The sequence below is a fragment of the Ursus americanus genome, chromosome 14 (genome assembly GCF_024610735.1).
Source record: "Ursus americanus isolate L20-20 chromosome 14, mUrsAme1.1.p, whole genome shotgun sequence".
In the NCBI taxonomy this organism is placed as follows: Eukaryota; Metazoa; Chordata; class Mammalia; order Carnivora; family Ursidae; genus Ursus; species Ursus americanus.
The window spans coordinates 27,107,543-27,122,973 of record NC_142140.1 but is presented as its reverse complement, the minus strand read 5'-3'; the positions used below and the strand labels follow the sequence as shown (position 1 = coordinate 27,122,973).

General features: G+C 43.3%; 1 protein-coding gene across 2 annotated transcripts in view; it reads left to right on the top strand.

Annotated features, from left to right (window-relative positions):
* Window positions 1-12,338, top strand: part of SYNPR (synaptoporin) — a 296,295-nt gene extending 283,957 nt beyond the window's left edge. For both annotated transcript variants that reach the window (XM_045807515.2, XM_045807516.2), the window contains 2 exons: window positions 4,499-4,690; window positions 10,630-12,338. In XM_045807515.2, coding sequence (XP_045663471.1) covers window positions 4,499-4,690; window positions 10,630-10,887 — 450 coding nt within the window. In that variant the 3' untranslated portion in view covers window positions 10,888-12,338. The remainder of the gene's footprint in view (window positions 1-4,498; window positions 4,691-10,629) is intronic.
* Window positions 12,339-15,431: the final 3,093 nt, after the last annotated feature.

Here is a 15,431-nt window from a genome sequence, read left to right as displayed (position 1 = left end):
TTTTAACAGAGATCCTGGGCTCTAAAGCCTTGTGCAAACATCCCCAGCTAGAACTTAAGGCATTTTGTTTTCACTGTGGAGCACTTCTGTTTGCAATTCCCTTCTATCCATGGCAGGTTGTATTGGTTTGACACCATAGTACACATATAATTTCCTTCTGAGATGACCTTACTTATGTAAAAAAGGTAATTTGCTTTAAATGGAAGATGAAACAATAACACAAGAGTACGTGGATAAAATCAAAATTGTTTAGGTGGTACCAAGATGACTCAAATTTAGAGAACACCAGCTAAGGTAATTATCTACATAAACACACCAAAGAGCATCTTTCCCCCCAGCTTTTCAGAAAGCTCATGATACACTGCAGTAATCAAGCCAGGCATTAATTATAAGGAAAGTATTTGCCCTGTCTCTGCTTCAGTTTTCTCGTAAGAAAAGCAGGGCTAACGTCAAGTGCCTGTGTCGTAAGGTTAATGGTGTCTCTAAGTGCTGAGCAGAGTGCCTGGCGTATAGGAAATGCTTGGTGAATACAGGTCAGGGCAGCTGTGGTTGGGGCACCAGAGACAAGTTCTAGTTTGGGACAGCTTCTGCTGGACGCCCTGCCCCTCCCCATCATGCTCTGTGCCAGGACCTGAGCGCATGGATCACGTCAGTGGGCTCCCTGCCCGCTGGGTTCCAGCTGGGTTTGGCTAATGGGAACCTCAGCGGGAGACTGGAAGGGAGGAACGTAGGGTCAAGGATTTGCTCCCATGTGACACACTCCCTGCGAGTCACCTCTAACTCAGGCTCAATGTCCAAGCCAAAAATTTAAAAAGTTCAGGCTAATATATTCCTTATCTAGAACTTTTTGCATAATCTCATCTTCACGCTCTGCTTAGTTGTGGAAAACCTGGCACTTGAGACTACTTCCTGAAACCTTTGTTGCGAAACTCTCAATTCTAATGACATTGTTTGGTCTAATTATAAATCCTGATGCTGTTGTAAGGACAAACAGAGCCATCTGAGGTTCTGTCAGTCAATGTCTTGATTCCATTGACACATTATTTTTATTTGGTCTAATTTAAAATAAGGTATGTTTAAAAATACATGAGCTAAGGGGCACCCGGGTGGCGCAGTTAAGCATCCAGCTCCTGGTTTCAGTTGGGGTCCTGATCTCAGGGTCATGAGATGGAGCCCCATGCATTGGGCTCAGCACAGGGTCTGCTTGCGATTTTCTCTCCCTCTCCCTCTCCCTCTGTCCCTCCCTCTCATGTTCTCTCTAAAATAAATAAATAAATATTTTTTGAAAAAAATACATAAGCTTCTATAAAACAAAATGAAAGTCATCTCTAATCCTACGACCACCACTGGGTAAACTCTTACACAATGTTATATACATAAATGTAAATATCTTCTCAAAACTGCGACTAGTTTGTATATTTCTCCCTTCGTTCATTCTGACAATAAGTGTTGATGGCAACTCTTGTGCCAAGACGCAGCAGTGAGCAAAGTAGACAGTTCCTGCCCTCATGGAGCTGACATCTGACTGGGAGACACAGGCAAACAAAAAACATGTATTTTCACGGCTCACAGTCATCTTATGAGACAGATACTGTTATTGTCCCATTTTACAGTGAACTAAACTGCAGCTTCAAGTGGTCTGGCAAATTGCCGAAGAACACAGTGAGTAGCAGGGTCAGGTTTCAGCCCCATGTCTATCTGATGACAGACTCTGAGCTGTTAGCTAGTACGGGAGATACTTTAATACGATATAGTGATGTCTCTTTGCAAAATAATATTAGGGGTAAAAGTTGGATGCTCTCCAAAATATAGGACACAGATCCTTGACTTCAATCATGAAGTTTGTTTATGGAAAATGACTCGTTACTATTTGTCATATCTAAATTAAGCAGGACTTCAAGTCCAACTTTTGATGGCAACTTTAGTGAACTGTTTTAAATAAGATCAATATTCCTTAAAGCGGACATGAGAACTACAAACTAGTCAAGCTTGCAGGTACCGGAAGCAGCCGGCCAGGCTTACATTTCTGGCTCCATCACTTGCTAACTCCTTACTCTGAGCAATTTTACTGAAGCACTCAGTGCCTCAGTTTCTCCAGCTGTTTATGGGGACCGGATTAGCATCTGTTTCACAGTGCTGTTGTCAGGATTAAATGAGTTAATTCATGTAATACTTCACACATAATAAGTGCTCCATAAATGTTAGGCATTCTTACTATTATTAACAAGTCTAGAAGTTTTGATATTATTTTCTCCAATTTCCAATGGAGAGGTCTTCACATGACTCTGCTCTTGTTTCCCCACCCTAACACCATTTTCTCAAGTCTATTTTTAATGACGATGAGCATAAATAATGACAGCTACTATCTCATAATTGGAACGATAGGGTGTCGATAGCCCCTAACAAATATGTGACAGCAAGAGAGCAGAGTCCATATTTTGCATTTTCTTAATTCTCTCATAGGACTGTGCTCAGTACCTGGCACATTACTCAAAAATGAATGTTTGAATGCATGCATGAATGAATAAGGTACCAGACTGAACAGGAACCTAAAAGTGTATTTGACAGAGCTGACGTAGCTTATTTATTTGTAATCATTCCTCCAGTTTGTAATTCAGACTCAAAACACTTGAGTCTCTTGATTCCAAATGTTCTTATTGATTGCTGTAGATATTGTATTTGTTTGTCTATTTACACCACCATTCATTCCAGAAACAACTTAAAATAGCTTACAAGGATATATGAAACACAAACTGAAATTACAAATGAGAGGGGAAAAGGATGGGTATGTAAAACAAGGCTGGGAATAGGGCTAAAATACCCATGCCATAAAAACCCTATGAGTGGGTAACAAATTGGCCCTGAATCTTCTAGAACCAACATGAAAAGTTCGACTGGACAGTTACGTAATTTGCAGCAACCCATGGATGAAAAGGTAAGAATTTCTCAGAAGATTCAGCCACTCTTAGAAGTGGACAGTCTAGAGCATTCTCCACAGAGATTACAACCTAACAAATACCGTCCACAACAGCATCCTTACAGTGTAAGAGTTCCCTCAGTGTCGATCCTGGGATCTTGATGAAAAGTACTTCAGTCATGTCATGAGGGAAAACTAACCGGAAAAAGTCAGATGTACCAGGCCTTTTTGGGTGAGAAAGAGACATAGGGCAAGTTTTCTACTTGACAAGCTTATCGTTTAGAATAAAAAAAGAAATCTTTCTGTTGGTATAGCAAATGTACTCTTTTCCTTTCCGGGTCAGTGTTTTTCGTATACTAGGTAAGCAGGATGCAATATTTTTATTGTAGTCAAGCATAAATAAGTAAATCTGAAAAGCTGTCCTATGTTAGAACATGGTCTGCTTCCGACTTGGACAGAGACTCCCATCCCTCACCCCCTCTGAGTCATGAGGGAGGATATAAGAAGTAGCCCAGAAGCTCAGAATGTTTCTTTAAATTATTCATCCTCTTACATCATAGAGATGTTGTTTCGGGCAAAAAAAAGAAGCTTTCTTCCCCGGTAATCATAACAGATGGTTTTCTAAGTCAGACAGATCTGGATTTGAATTCTGACTGTGCTCCTTTCTATATGTTACCTTATATCTCTGGGCCTCGATTTCCTCATCTTCAAAATGGGTACTAAAAATACTGTCTCACATGATATTTGTAAGGATAATTTTATATAAAATCTCTTGCCCATAAAAAAGCACTCAAAACATTACAGCTATTAGTACCTCCCACTTAACACAGTCCCAGGCATACACTAGATGACACATAGGTTTGTTAAATGAAAAAAAATGAATGAATATTGCTATCTAGAAGTCTTTAACAATCGGCAAATCTCTCCGTTTGCAGTCATCATCACATAGTGGCTAAGATCATGGGCTTAGGGGTTGGCTTGCCAGTTTTGAGTGCTGACGCCATCACTGATTATCTGTGGGCATCTTAGACAAGCTGTTCAATCATCCCCTGTCCCCGTTTTGTCAACTGTGAATTGGGAAATGAAGGAACTTCCTCACAGGGGTGTTGTAGGAACAATTAGAGGAGGGCTATAAGTACCTAGCATCATTCCTGGAACACAGAAACATTCAATAAATATCACTATTGTTGGGGCGCCTGGGTGGCACAGCGGTTAAAGCGTCTGCCTTCGGCTCAGGGCGTGGTCCCGGCGATCTGGGATCGAGCCCCACATCAGGCTCTTCTGCTATGAGCCTGCTTCTTCCTCTCCCGCTCCCCCTGCTTGTGTTCCCTCTCTCGCTGGCTGTCTCTATCTCTGTCGAATAAATAAATAAAATCTTTAAAAAAAAAAATATCACTATTGTTTATTTTATACAAAGATAATGTAACAGAACTTTCTTTTACTTATTTTTCAACTTCTCCCTGGTTCCAGTGCTATGGGATCTAGGAATTTTCCAAAAGGCAAGCCACATAGTTATACAAAGTGATTGGTTCATTTCTAGAATTCAACTTCTTTTACTGTTTTATCTTTCTGTCTCTATAGGACTTCATCGTCACCGTAGTCTTTTCGTTCTTGTGGTTGGTGGGTTCATCAGCTTGGGCGAAAGGACTGTCTGATGTCAAGGTCGCGACGGATCCTAAGGAAGTCTTGTTACTGATGTCAGCTTGCAAACAGCCATCCAACAAATGCGTGGCTGTCCACAGCCCTGTAATGTCCAGCTTAAACACGTCCGTGGTATGTTTTCATCTATGCTTTACCTCCCCAATCTTTGTTTGCCATTCAAGCGAACAGGAGAAGCATCTCAGAAGTCATCTTGGAGACTGCTGCCTCCAAAACTAGGCCAATGTAAAAGGTGATATTTCACTGCCTGTGCAAGATGATCCTCTGGTCTTCAAGTTTTCTATTGTCAGAACCCATAGGCTTTAATGCCACCAATTATGGAGTCTTAATAAGAACCCAGCAGGTATTGGCAGCTGCTGCTTGGATGACAGTCAAGTCAAAATTCTAAGCCAGAAGCAGATATAAAATCTGAACTTTAAGGCTGAAGCCTGCCAGAAGTTAAAAGGAATATTTGATGGCAGAGAGGTTTCCTGGGAAGAAAACATTGTTCAAGCTACACATAGCTAGAATACATCCAGTTGATTGTCTGGAGAAAAACCAAGCAGACCTGGTAGGACGCGGGAAAAATTGCATAGTATAAAAAATACTTATAATAGTTACGATAATTTTTTTTTATCTCCTCCATGTACCTGGTTTAATTGCCTGGTAACTTTGGAAAAGCTGAACTATATTAGTTGAACAAAGTCAAATATTATCAAATGTATAGCTCTCACAGGAAGACAGAAAATCTGCCAGATAGCAGGGCAGCTAAATTGGATGCTTGTGTTATTTTAAAGAAAGAAACTGTGTCTAAGAAAGACAGAAGCTATAATGGCAGCAAAAAGCAGTCGTTACGGAAGAATAGAAGACCTGACAGCATTTGCAGAAGGAAAAACATTCTTTAGTAATCCCTAAAAATAATTATCTTGGCTTCAAGGTTAGCTTATGTCTTACAGCTTTCTGAAATTTAATGAGAAGGCATTTAAGATGGGGGAAAGCGTTGCTAATCATTTCCTGATAATTTGACGGTGGCTTCTGCCTTGGTGAGAGAGGAAACGTGGAACGAAAGTGTGTCCAAGGGTCTCACCGTCATTTTTGCTCATTGCCAGCCACACCTGCAGCTGGATGCGTGGAAATATATTCTCCTGCTTCTGCAGTTTCTTTCTAGCCAGTGCTGAATGAAGGTTTTTGTAATCTGGATCTCAAAATCTAAGAGAACAAAGAGAAAATCACCCAATGTGTTTGTTCAATTACTAATCAATCTTCTAATACATTGTGACATCCTGCATAGTCTATTTAATTCTACCTCTGATGTCTCTAACAAGCTTTAGACTAGGCGATGGGAATTTTGAATGAGAAACAATGTGAGGTGTCTCCTAAAATCAAAAAGAGGTATTTGCCTTTCTCTGCCTGACTGATTTCACTTAGCATAATACCCTCTAGGTCCATCCATGTTGTGTGTCAATTATACTCAAATAAAAAAAGAAAAGAAAATATCCACTAAATTCTACACGTGCATACATATATAATATTTTTAAATAAAATACATAATTAAAATTTTTTTAAAAAATCAAAAAGAGAGGGGTGCCTGGGTGGCTCAGTCGGTTGAACATCTGCCTTTGGCTCAGGTCATGATCCCTGGGTCCTGGGATCGAGCCCTGCATCGGGCTCCCTGCTTGGCAGGGGAGTCTGCTTCTCCCTCTCCCTCCCTTCCCACTCATGCTCTTTCTCTCTCTCTCTCTCTCTCAAATAAATAAATAAAATCTTTAAAAAATAAAGTTAAAAAAAATCAAAAAGAGAAACGATGGAAGCCAAATAGCATTTTCTGTGAGAGGGGACAGGTCTGCTGCCCTTGCCGCTACGGATCTACATCAGTTAGGGGTCCTCGTGACAGAAACTTCAAGTCAAGCGAGCTAAAGCAGAACAATCTGCTTACCCCTGACGTCTGTTCTCTGCACCCCACTTCTGTACCAGTGCCCGTGTGTGCTGGAACGTTTGAGTTGGAAGTAACAGAACCTGACTCTGACTAACCTCATCAGGAAAAGAAAATCTTTGAAAGGGTATGGAGTAGCTCAGAAAACTGATGGAATCTGACGAAATGGACTCTACAAAAAGCAGCATCTAGAGCAGGACCGAAGTTCCAGATGTCAGACACCAGGGAATGTTGTACTGATTTAAAGTTCCAGCACAAAGCTCATGCCACTTGGCTGCAATTGGGCTTTGCGAGGGAAACAAAAGTTCCATTACCGAAAGCAGAGGAAAAGAATATTTATCTGCCAAAACGCGGTGATTTTTTTTTTCATTACAAACTCATTTGGCTTCAAATCCTATTGAGCTCGTTTTTCACAAAAAGTAAAAGTAATTAGAAAGACACTAGAAATGCATGCTTCTAAGAGCAGATCCCAGGGCCAGGAACTGGAAGACTGGCAGGAAACTGGACAGTTCACATCCATCATCCCTCGTCTCTCTCTTACTGAATGTCTGTTATATTATTGTCTTTTTTCAGATGCATTTTTTCTTTTTCCTGTTAGCACAGAAGATAGCCACCCCACAGTTTCTGAGTTTATATTTCTTTTTATCTCTTTTTAAAGATTTATTTATTTATTTGAGAGAGAGAGAAAGTGCAGGGGAGCGGCAGAGGGAGAGGGAGAGAGAGAATCTCAAGCAGACTCCCAGCTGAGCACCAAGCCCTACGTGAGGCTCAATCTCAAAACCCTGAGACCATGACCTGAGCGGAAAACAAGAGTCGGACACTCAACTGACTGAGCCACCCAGGCACCCCTACGCTTCTTTCTAAAGAAACCTCTTGGATTGAACTAAAATCACTCAGGTCTAATCCCACATTTCTAGCAGAGAGAATCTCATTAGCTCATTTTGGGCCAGGTGTTCACCTTGGCTGGTGGTGGGAGAATTGTGCAGGAAAAATATGGCTCACAGAACCAAACCAGCTTGCCTACTAGGCACGTGTTGGCTTTGGAGGAGGGGCCAGACACACCACAGGGGTGACCTCCACAAGTACCTGGTTCAGCAACAGCAAGGATATTTCTACTGCATAACAAATCTACTTCCTCCGAAGCAAGTTGGCATCTATGATTTCACACTAACACAAACAGGCAGGGAGCTCTCCAGATATTTCAGATGCAGGTAGCTGCGGTGAGGGGATTTGCATACGACTTCCCAAGTGGTGACAGCAATGCCAGACTAGAGCCAAAGTCTCCGAATGCTGCTGCCACCCGAAACGGGTAAGGGCACAGCTTTGGAGTCAGTCTGCCAGGGTTTGAATCCTGACTCCACCGCTCAATAATCGACTGCCCTGGGACAAACTAATTAAGGTGCCTAATCCTTAGTTTCATTATCTGTAAAATGGGGCTATTATCAACCAGACCTCATGAGACTGTTGATTCAATGAGATGATAGAGGATAAATACTTAGCCCAGTGCCCAGCATAGGGCAGATGTTCGGTAAGCGTTGAGCAAAAGCTGCCTTGACAATGCCTTCATTTTCCTAAATGTCACATCGTGTTAGAGCCCACAGAACAACAATGTTGTTGTTGTTGTTGTTTTCTCTCTCTCAACTTTTCTTTCAAAGGTTCCCTGAGCATACCTGGTCTATCCGTAATTTCTACTTCTGCTTCTCCAGCTTCATTATAGGCAATCTTGACATATCTTCTTGGCTAACCTAAATCTCCTCTCCTCATTCTTTCTCACGCTATGCACAATTTCTTGTGGTCTCTTCTTCCGTTGTCCCCACATCTGAGCTAGAATCAAAATCCTTACTCCAACTTCAGTTGCAACAAAATGGCAAGAAAAGTTCAAAGGGCCCATGAGCCCCTACAATGTGCCAGCCTGGAGTCTGTGATATCAGTGTGATGACAATGGAGTAAGACGTCACTGCTCCCGACACAGGCCCAATGGGGACACCTTGTGTATGTTCTCGCTTTTAAGTGGCATTTCCCTGATTTCTAGGTTCTTCTTGAGCATACCTTTCCTAGAAACCAAGGGGCAGCATGCAAAAGGGAGAAATCAAGGAATAAGAAACATAAAACGACAGCTCTGGGCAGAGCCATCTCTTCAAATCTGAAAAGATTCCTTGATAATTTTTTTCTACTCCTCTACTGACATATACTTACAAAGATGCAATTTAATCAAGATCTCCCCTTGATAGAAAATACCCTAGTTACTATACACATGGTTGAAAGATCCTGCATGTATACTATGGTTTTATTGGTGATTACCTAATTCATTTCGATCACACAACTGTTACCCTGTGAGTACCTTATTTATGCTTTGTATCTCCCTCAGCAAGGAGCCTGGAGCGTGGCATAAAATAATGTTAAACAAATATCAGTTAACATTAAAGGAAGAAAAGAGGGTGGAATGGGAGAAGGAAGAAGGGATAAACCAGTCTTTTAGATCCCGTGAGCGCCTGAATGCTGCTTGGGCTGCCGACATCCCCTACTGTCAAAGTCCCAAAGAGCAACTGCAGCCAAACAGCAACTGAATGCAATCATGGACATACTGGGGAAAGTATTCAGAGCACAGCTTACCAGTCAGTAAGCATTTTCTAATGTGGCCGGCACCGTCCAGCTGCTTCACACATGTTTTCTTTAATCCTTACAACTGTCACCCAGGGAAGGAATAATTGTCTTCATTCTATAGAAGGGGCCAGGGAGTGGGGGGGGAAGCTGAGTTCCAGAGGCTAACTGCCTTGTCAAAGGTCACAGAGCAAGAAGGTGCAGAGTTTAGGCTACCCTGATTTCAAAACCCATGGGATAACTCCCATGTGGACATTCGGGTAGTGTGCCCTGATCCACCTGCTGCTAAAATATTCAAATATTTTGGTGAAAAGCCCCTGCTCCAAGGCCCCAAGACGCCTCATCTTGACTACACTAGCCCCCGACTCCCACCCACAGGGCACTTGGGACCACCCTACCATCCGTCAACCAAGGGTTAAATTCTGGCCCAGCAAGGGACTTCCAGCACCCTATATTCCAGAGCTACGGCGGTGGCCCAAGTCCATTTTGATCAGTGATTGTCACGCTGAAGTGGCTACTAAATATACCTTAATGTCGTCACAGCTTTGTATTCTACTGTTGTGTGTCTCTAGTAGGGGGCTTTAAAATTGACTACCTGTGGTTACTTCCCAAGTGAACCAATGCCCCCGGGAAAAGGCGCGGAAACAGCTGTTCTGTTTGGGGTCTCTTGCACCCGTGAAAAATTCTGCTTCCATCAAACACTCAGAGCCAGGGGAGGCAACACCTGATCCTCTGATTCACCAGCAACACCTTTTTGCAGAGTAAGAGGAATTTCTATAGGAAAATCTCACCTCCAGTTCTTGGGAAAATACCTCCTACTTCTCTGAAACCTGCATTTCACTCATCATCTGGTTTCAACATTCATTTCTGAATGTGAGAGGCACAGAAAGTTCAACTCTTCAAAGTCACAACCTCTGTGTGCACTATCGTTTGTGTGCTCACCTGCATACCACCTGTATGAATGCTTATACTCCGTATGTCTACCTGTAAGCGGACTCATTTTTTCTAGTGTTACAAGAACTGGAAGCGTAGGATCTCTAGCCATAATGGGAAGGTAACCTTATAAATTAATGCACTGTCATTAAAATGAAAGTTCTCAACTCTGTACCCCCCAAAGAGCTCTTACACAATGAAGAATACCCCACCTGGGGAGACAGTAACGCTTAAGTAAGGGCTCAGATGATGGAGTCAAACAGAGTAGGGCTCGACCCTTGTCTACTACTTAGCAAGTCACTTGACCTTGAACAAAATTCTTGTCCTGAACGTCAGTTTTCACATCTTTAATATGCGTATAATAATAGCACCTTTTTCTCGGAATGAATAAATCCGTACACATTAAACCCTTTACACGGTGCCCAACATGAAGTAAGCATTCAATGAAAGCCAGGTATTCTACGTGAAATAGCAGATACAAATGAAAAATTGGAAGAGATCTCAATCTTGAATGAAAAGTAGCCTTACGTGTCATGAAGATTGTTCTGAAATTGAGATTTTTCTTGCGTTTCCATCTCTCAACTCACTTGCTCTGATTCTCCTTTAGGTCTTTGGGTTCTTGAACTTTATCCTCTGGGCTGGAAACATCTGGTTTGTTTTCAAGGAGACCGGCTGGCATTCTTCAGGACAGAGGTATCTTTCAGACCCGATGGAGAAGCACTCAAGCAGCTATAATCACGGCGGGTACAACCAAGACAGCTATGGGTCAAGCGGTGGGTATGGGCAGCAGGCAAGCTTGGGGCCGTCCTCAGATGAGTTTGGCCAACAGTCCAGTGGCCCTGCTTCTTTTACCAATCAGATTTAACAGATAGAATTTGCATTCTTCTGGAGAGAGCCTCACCACCTTCCATTCCAGTAGCAGAAGAATTTTATAAGAGTTTCAATCAATTATTAATGCAGAGGGTGTTGAATGCAAATCAGAGATCTGGAGTCCTCATTAAGGCAGAAAGGCCTGGGTCGTGATAAATGGTACTTAGAGAGGAGACGACATGAGGAGATCCATTATTCATCATAGATGCCTAATTGGAGAGTACCTTGTTACATACACATACTTTTATGGTCGTTTTGCAGGTGTGTTGAGATAGTAAAAGCATTTTGTAGCTTAAAGTCTCTAGTATGTATTATGCATAAAGTAAGTTATATAGCACTGAGTTTCCCGATGCATTTTGATGCGAAAGACATTTTGATGATTTCTATAAGACAATTTGGTGTATCACACGTGCATGTGTTATTGTGTTTGGTTGAAGACCCTGTAGGACTATGAGTCTCTAAGCATTTGTTTCAGACAATTACTCTGTTTTTTTTTTTACTTGATGAATCAATCAGTGCTCATATTATTTAGTGCATGAATAAGCATTTTCTCACAAAATGAACATTTGAACTGTATTTATGAAAATTTTCCAGTTTGCACCATGAATTTGTTAAATGGACATTTAAAGAAATATATTCATTACTTTGTATACTTGCAAGTTTGTCTCTTTGGCTTTACCCAATTCTGAATGCATTGTAACTAAGGTTTGGGATTTTTTTTCCCCATTAGTCGATATTCATTGTTCTATATGGTAACTGCCCAATATTTATTCTATTTCCTTAGCTAAGTATTTACATTCTTGTGACTTTCTATGGTGTTTTGTGGCTCTTATCCTATGGACCATGAACAATAGGCCCAATAACTGTTTGTGTTTATGGAGTGTTGTTTTCTTAGAATAATAGAGATGCAGATATCAGACACCATAGTCGAGAAGCTATTGTGCCAACATGTTAATTTATAAAGGACGTTCTGTAGGACCTATGCTAACGGCTAAACTTTTAAATCGTATTTATTTGTAAAGTTAATATGTTCCTTGATCCAATTATTAAAAATTCTCCAGTCACAGCTTAACTTACTAATTACTAATTCTGATTTGAGTGTTACCCATAAATTAGAAATGACTTCCATGAGCAACTCTGATCCCAAAGAGGGTTCTCATGAAATATTCCTCAGAATTTATTCATTATCAAGAAAATGCCAATCTTCACCGCTTTGTTTTAACTCAATTGAAACATCAAGGCCCAAACAGTGAGGGCAAACTGTGCATCTGTATTTCCAGATAAAAGTGTTATCGGTGTATAAACTCTGTGTGATCTGTGATGTTGGAAGCATTTTAGCACAAAGCAGCCGTGTTTCTTAGATGATATCTGTAACCAGGTTCTGCATCCCATTGGATAAATCTGTATTGTGATATCTATTTGACCTTAATAAAGTTATTGCTTACAGTGCTGGCTGGATAGTGCAGAATTGTAATAGAACCTGGTTAGCTTTAACACGAATTTAACAATACCTTTATACAAGGTATAAATGCACAGTGTTTCCAATTTCTTCCCCTGCCCTTGTTTCCAAGCCCAGGGTTGTTCGTTCATTGCTTTTCCCATTTTAGGACCCTCTCTGCACCCACTGCTGTGCAAAGCACTGGGGATGTGAGAGTAAGAAAAGACAGAAACATGCCTCACCGCTGAGAAGCTTATACTCTCCTAGGAGAGGCAGGCATTAAAGTAGTCACACCCCACTTACGCTGTGTACAACATGGAGAGACAGAGGAGTCCAGGAGAACACATATCTGAGGGACTTGAGCTAGGTAGAGGGAGGAGAGCTTCAGACTAGAGGCCTGCCCTGGGTTTCACACGGACAGAGTGGCCGGGAAGAGTATCCCAGGCAGAGAGCAGCCCTGCAAAGCTCTCAGATGGTGGGAGGCAGGATGGCTAGGTCTGGTTGCCTGAGTACAGTGAGCGAGGGGGCTTTGTCAGAGGCAGGCTGCTGGTGGGCCCGTGGCCGGGGGGGGGGGGGGGGGTTGGGAGGGCCTGCTAGGCACCCACAAGTGGGAATCCCATCTTTATCCCAGAAAAGCTAAGGGAACTCACTAGTGGATTTTAAGCGGAGGAGGGACACAATGAGATCAGCATTTTTTTAAAGATCTCAGTGGCTGCAGGGTAGAGTGTAGACAACAGGAGGATAAGAATAAAGGACCCCCAGGGCAGAGGAGGTGGCCTTGACTGCTGACATCTTCAAGGCAGCAGGCTGGCCGTGGGAGGGGGGACCACTCAATGCTTGGGACCGTGGCTGGATGTGACCGTTTCCTTCAGGGCTCTCCAGGAGGAGACAGTGGCCTCTGGTTCCTGTACTGTCTCGGACCCTCCAGAGCAGAGAAACCCCCAGAGTCAGCAGTTCTCTTTACCAGCCTTAGCCCAAAGTCCCCTGGGGCTCTGATCCATGGAAAGCACTGGCTGCCCTGGTCCAGATAGAGACAAGCTTCGACGGTCTGCGGCAGAGTCACAATAAAATGCTCCCGTAATCCAAGAGGGATTTCACTAAGCTGCTTTTATTCCTTCTGGCTTCAAGAAAGAAAGCAGGAGACCTGGCCTTTTCAAAAGGGGAGAATCAGTGTAGCAGGAGAGCCAGGTCTCTGTGCCCACTAGACCTAACTGGGAATTGAAGATTCCCTGCTCCTAGATGTATTTTGGGATGTGACTTCCCCTTCCTGACTTTCCTTGGAAGAAGGTAATGCATCCAAGTAGAACAGGTGGGTCCTGAGATCCCACTTGCCTGGGTTAGAATCCACTGTGCTGCCATTTACTTGACTCTCTTAGTTCTTCCCTGATCCCGCTCTCAAAGGCCCTGGGACTTTTCTGAAGCCACGGCCTGAAGGCACTTGCAGCCTGGAAATGAAGGGGGCTTAACAGGCCAGGGAGTAGCCTCAAGCCCTGGGGCGTGTGGACAAGTCCATGAATGCCTCTGGCAAGACACTTAACTTTTCATCCATTCAGCTGGCCCCTCTCTACGATGGGGGTAATGGTACTATCCGCCTCCTAGGATGATACCAGGATGAAAATGGTAAGGCATGTAAAGGCATTACAACGCCCAGGAGGCACTGTCTGAGTTTGGGTTCCCCTCAAAGCAGGAGAAGGTGATTCCAAGACGCAAGAGTGAGGGGGTGAGGAGAGAGGGGAGGGGCAAACACTGGTAGGATTCTTGAGTAGTATTCAGAATGGCTCCAGCAATGTCTCATCAAGGGACAGGAGCTGGAGTATTTATCTATCACCGTCCAGCCCCCATTGGCTGAGAGCTGCCCACAGGGGTGGTAATTTTCCCTCATTTCCGGGTTGCACTTGCCTACGGACAGGGCAGGCTCCTGTGACTTCAGAGAAATATGCCTGGAGACCTAACAAATGTTAGGTGATGAGCTGGGGTGGGAGGAGGGAAAGCAGCATGAGGGCTATGGCCACCCCTCTCCCCCCACTCCAGGGACAGTGGCCTTGAGGAGGGATAAAGGGGAGCCTTGAAAGGGGCGTGCATGAAGATCATGGTCAGCATGAGTAGGAACTATCCTGAACAGCTGTGGCTAAAATTCGAGGCCGGCCAAGGGAAGCAACGTTAGGGCGTTAAAATCACCTTCTGCAGTGATCAATGAACGTTACTATTGTCAGTCTGTAAACTGGGGATGCAGGTAATCCTACCGTACAGGGCAGTGACCTGGTCATGTGTGGAAAAGGTTGATGCACTGCACCGCACTGTACAGATGTTAGTCGGCTACTGAACGTTGAGGTATCGACCTACTCCACGCTTACAGAAGCCTGAGTTTTTATAAGCCAAACTTCTAATGGTACTGAGGTGAGCAAAATACAGCTCCTGGCACCTTGGAGCTCACGCTCAAGATGGAAAGACTCCAATAACAAGCATGTAAGCAAACCAAATATGTAAGAAGTCTTGATTAGTGCTCTGAAGGGAAGAAATGAGGCCCAAGGGTGGGGAGAAGCGAAATAGGATGGTCAGTGAAAGCCTCTCTGAGGTGACATTTAAGCTGAGACTTGCAGAACAGGGAAGGCACGGCTGTGGGAAGAACGCATCAGGCAGAGAGGAGAACGCATCCAAGGACCTCAGGGAGGAGGCCACCCAGGACCTCCGAGGAAATGACGAGCAAAGCTTGCGGGGGGGGACACGTAAGGGGAGGGTGAAGAGGTGGAACTGCAGAGTTTGGAAGAGCCAGAGTTTGGGAGAGCAAAGGGTCTTGTAAGACACAGGAAACAATTTATTCTAAAGACACAAGAAACAGAGTTTATTCTAAGTGAAGTAGGAAGCCACGAGGCAGGTAAACAGAGTAATGACATGATTCTGTTTTCTGTAAAGATCCCTCTCAGTGTCCTGCCTTTGATATTGTGCTGTAGTGATACCAGATGTCAACATTGGGGGAAGCTGAGTAGAAGGTTCTTGGGACTCTATGTATCATTGTTGCAACTTCCTGTTAATGGGGACACTGAGAATGGATCCACTAATTCATCAATTGATTCAACAGCTACTGACTGAGTGCCTACCAT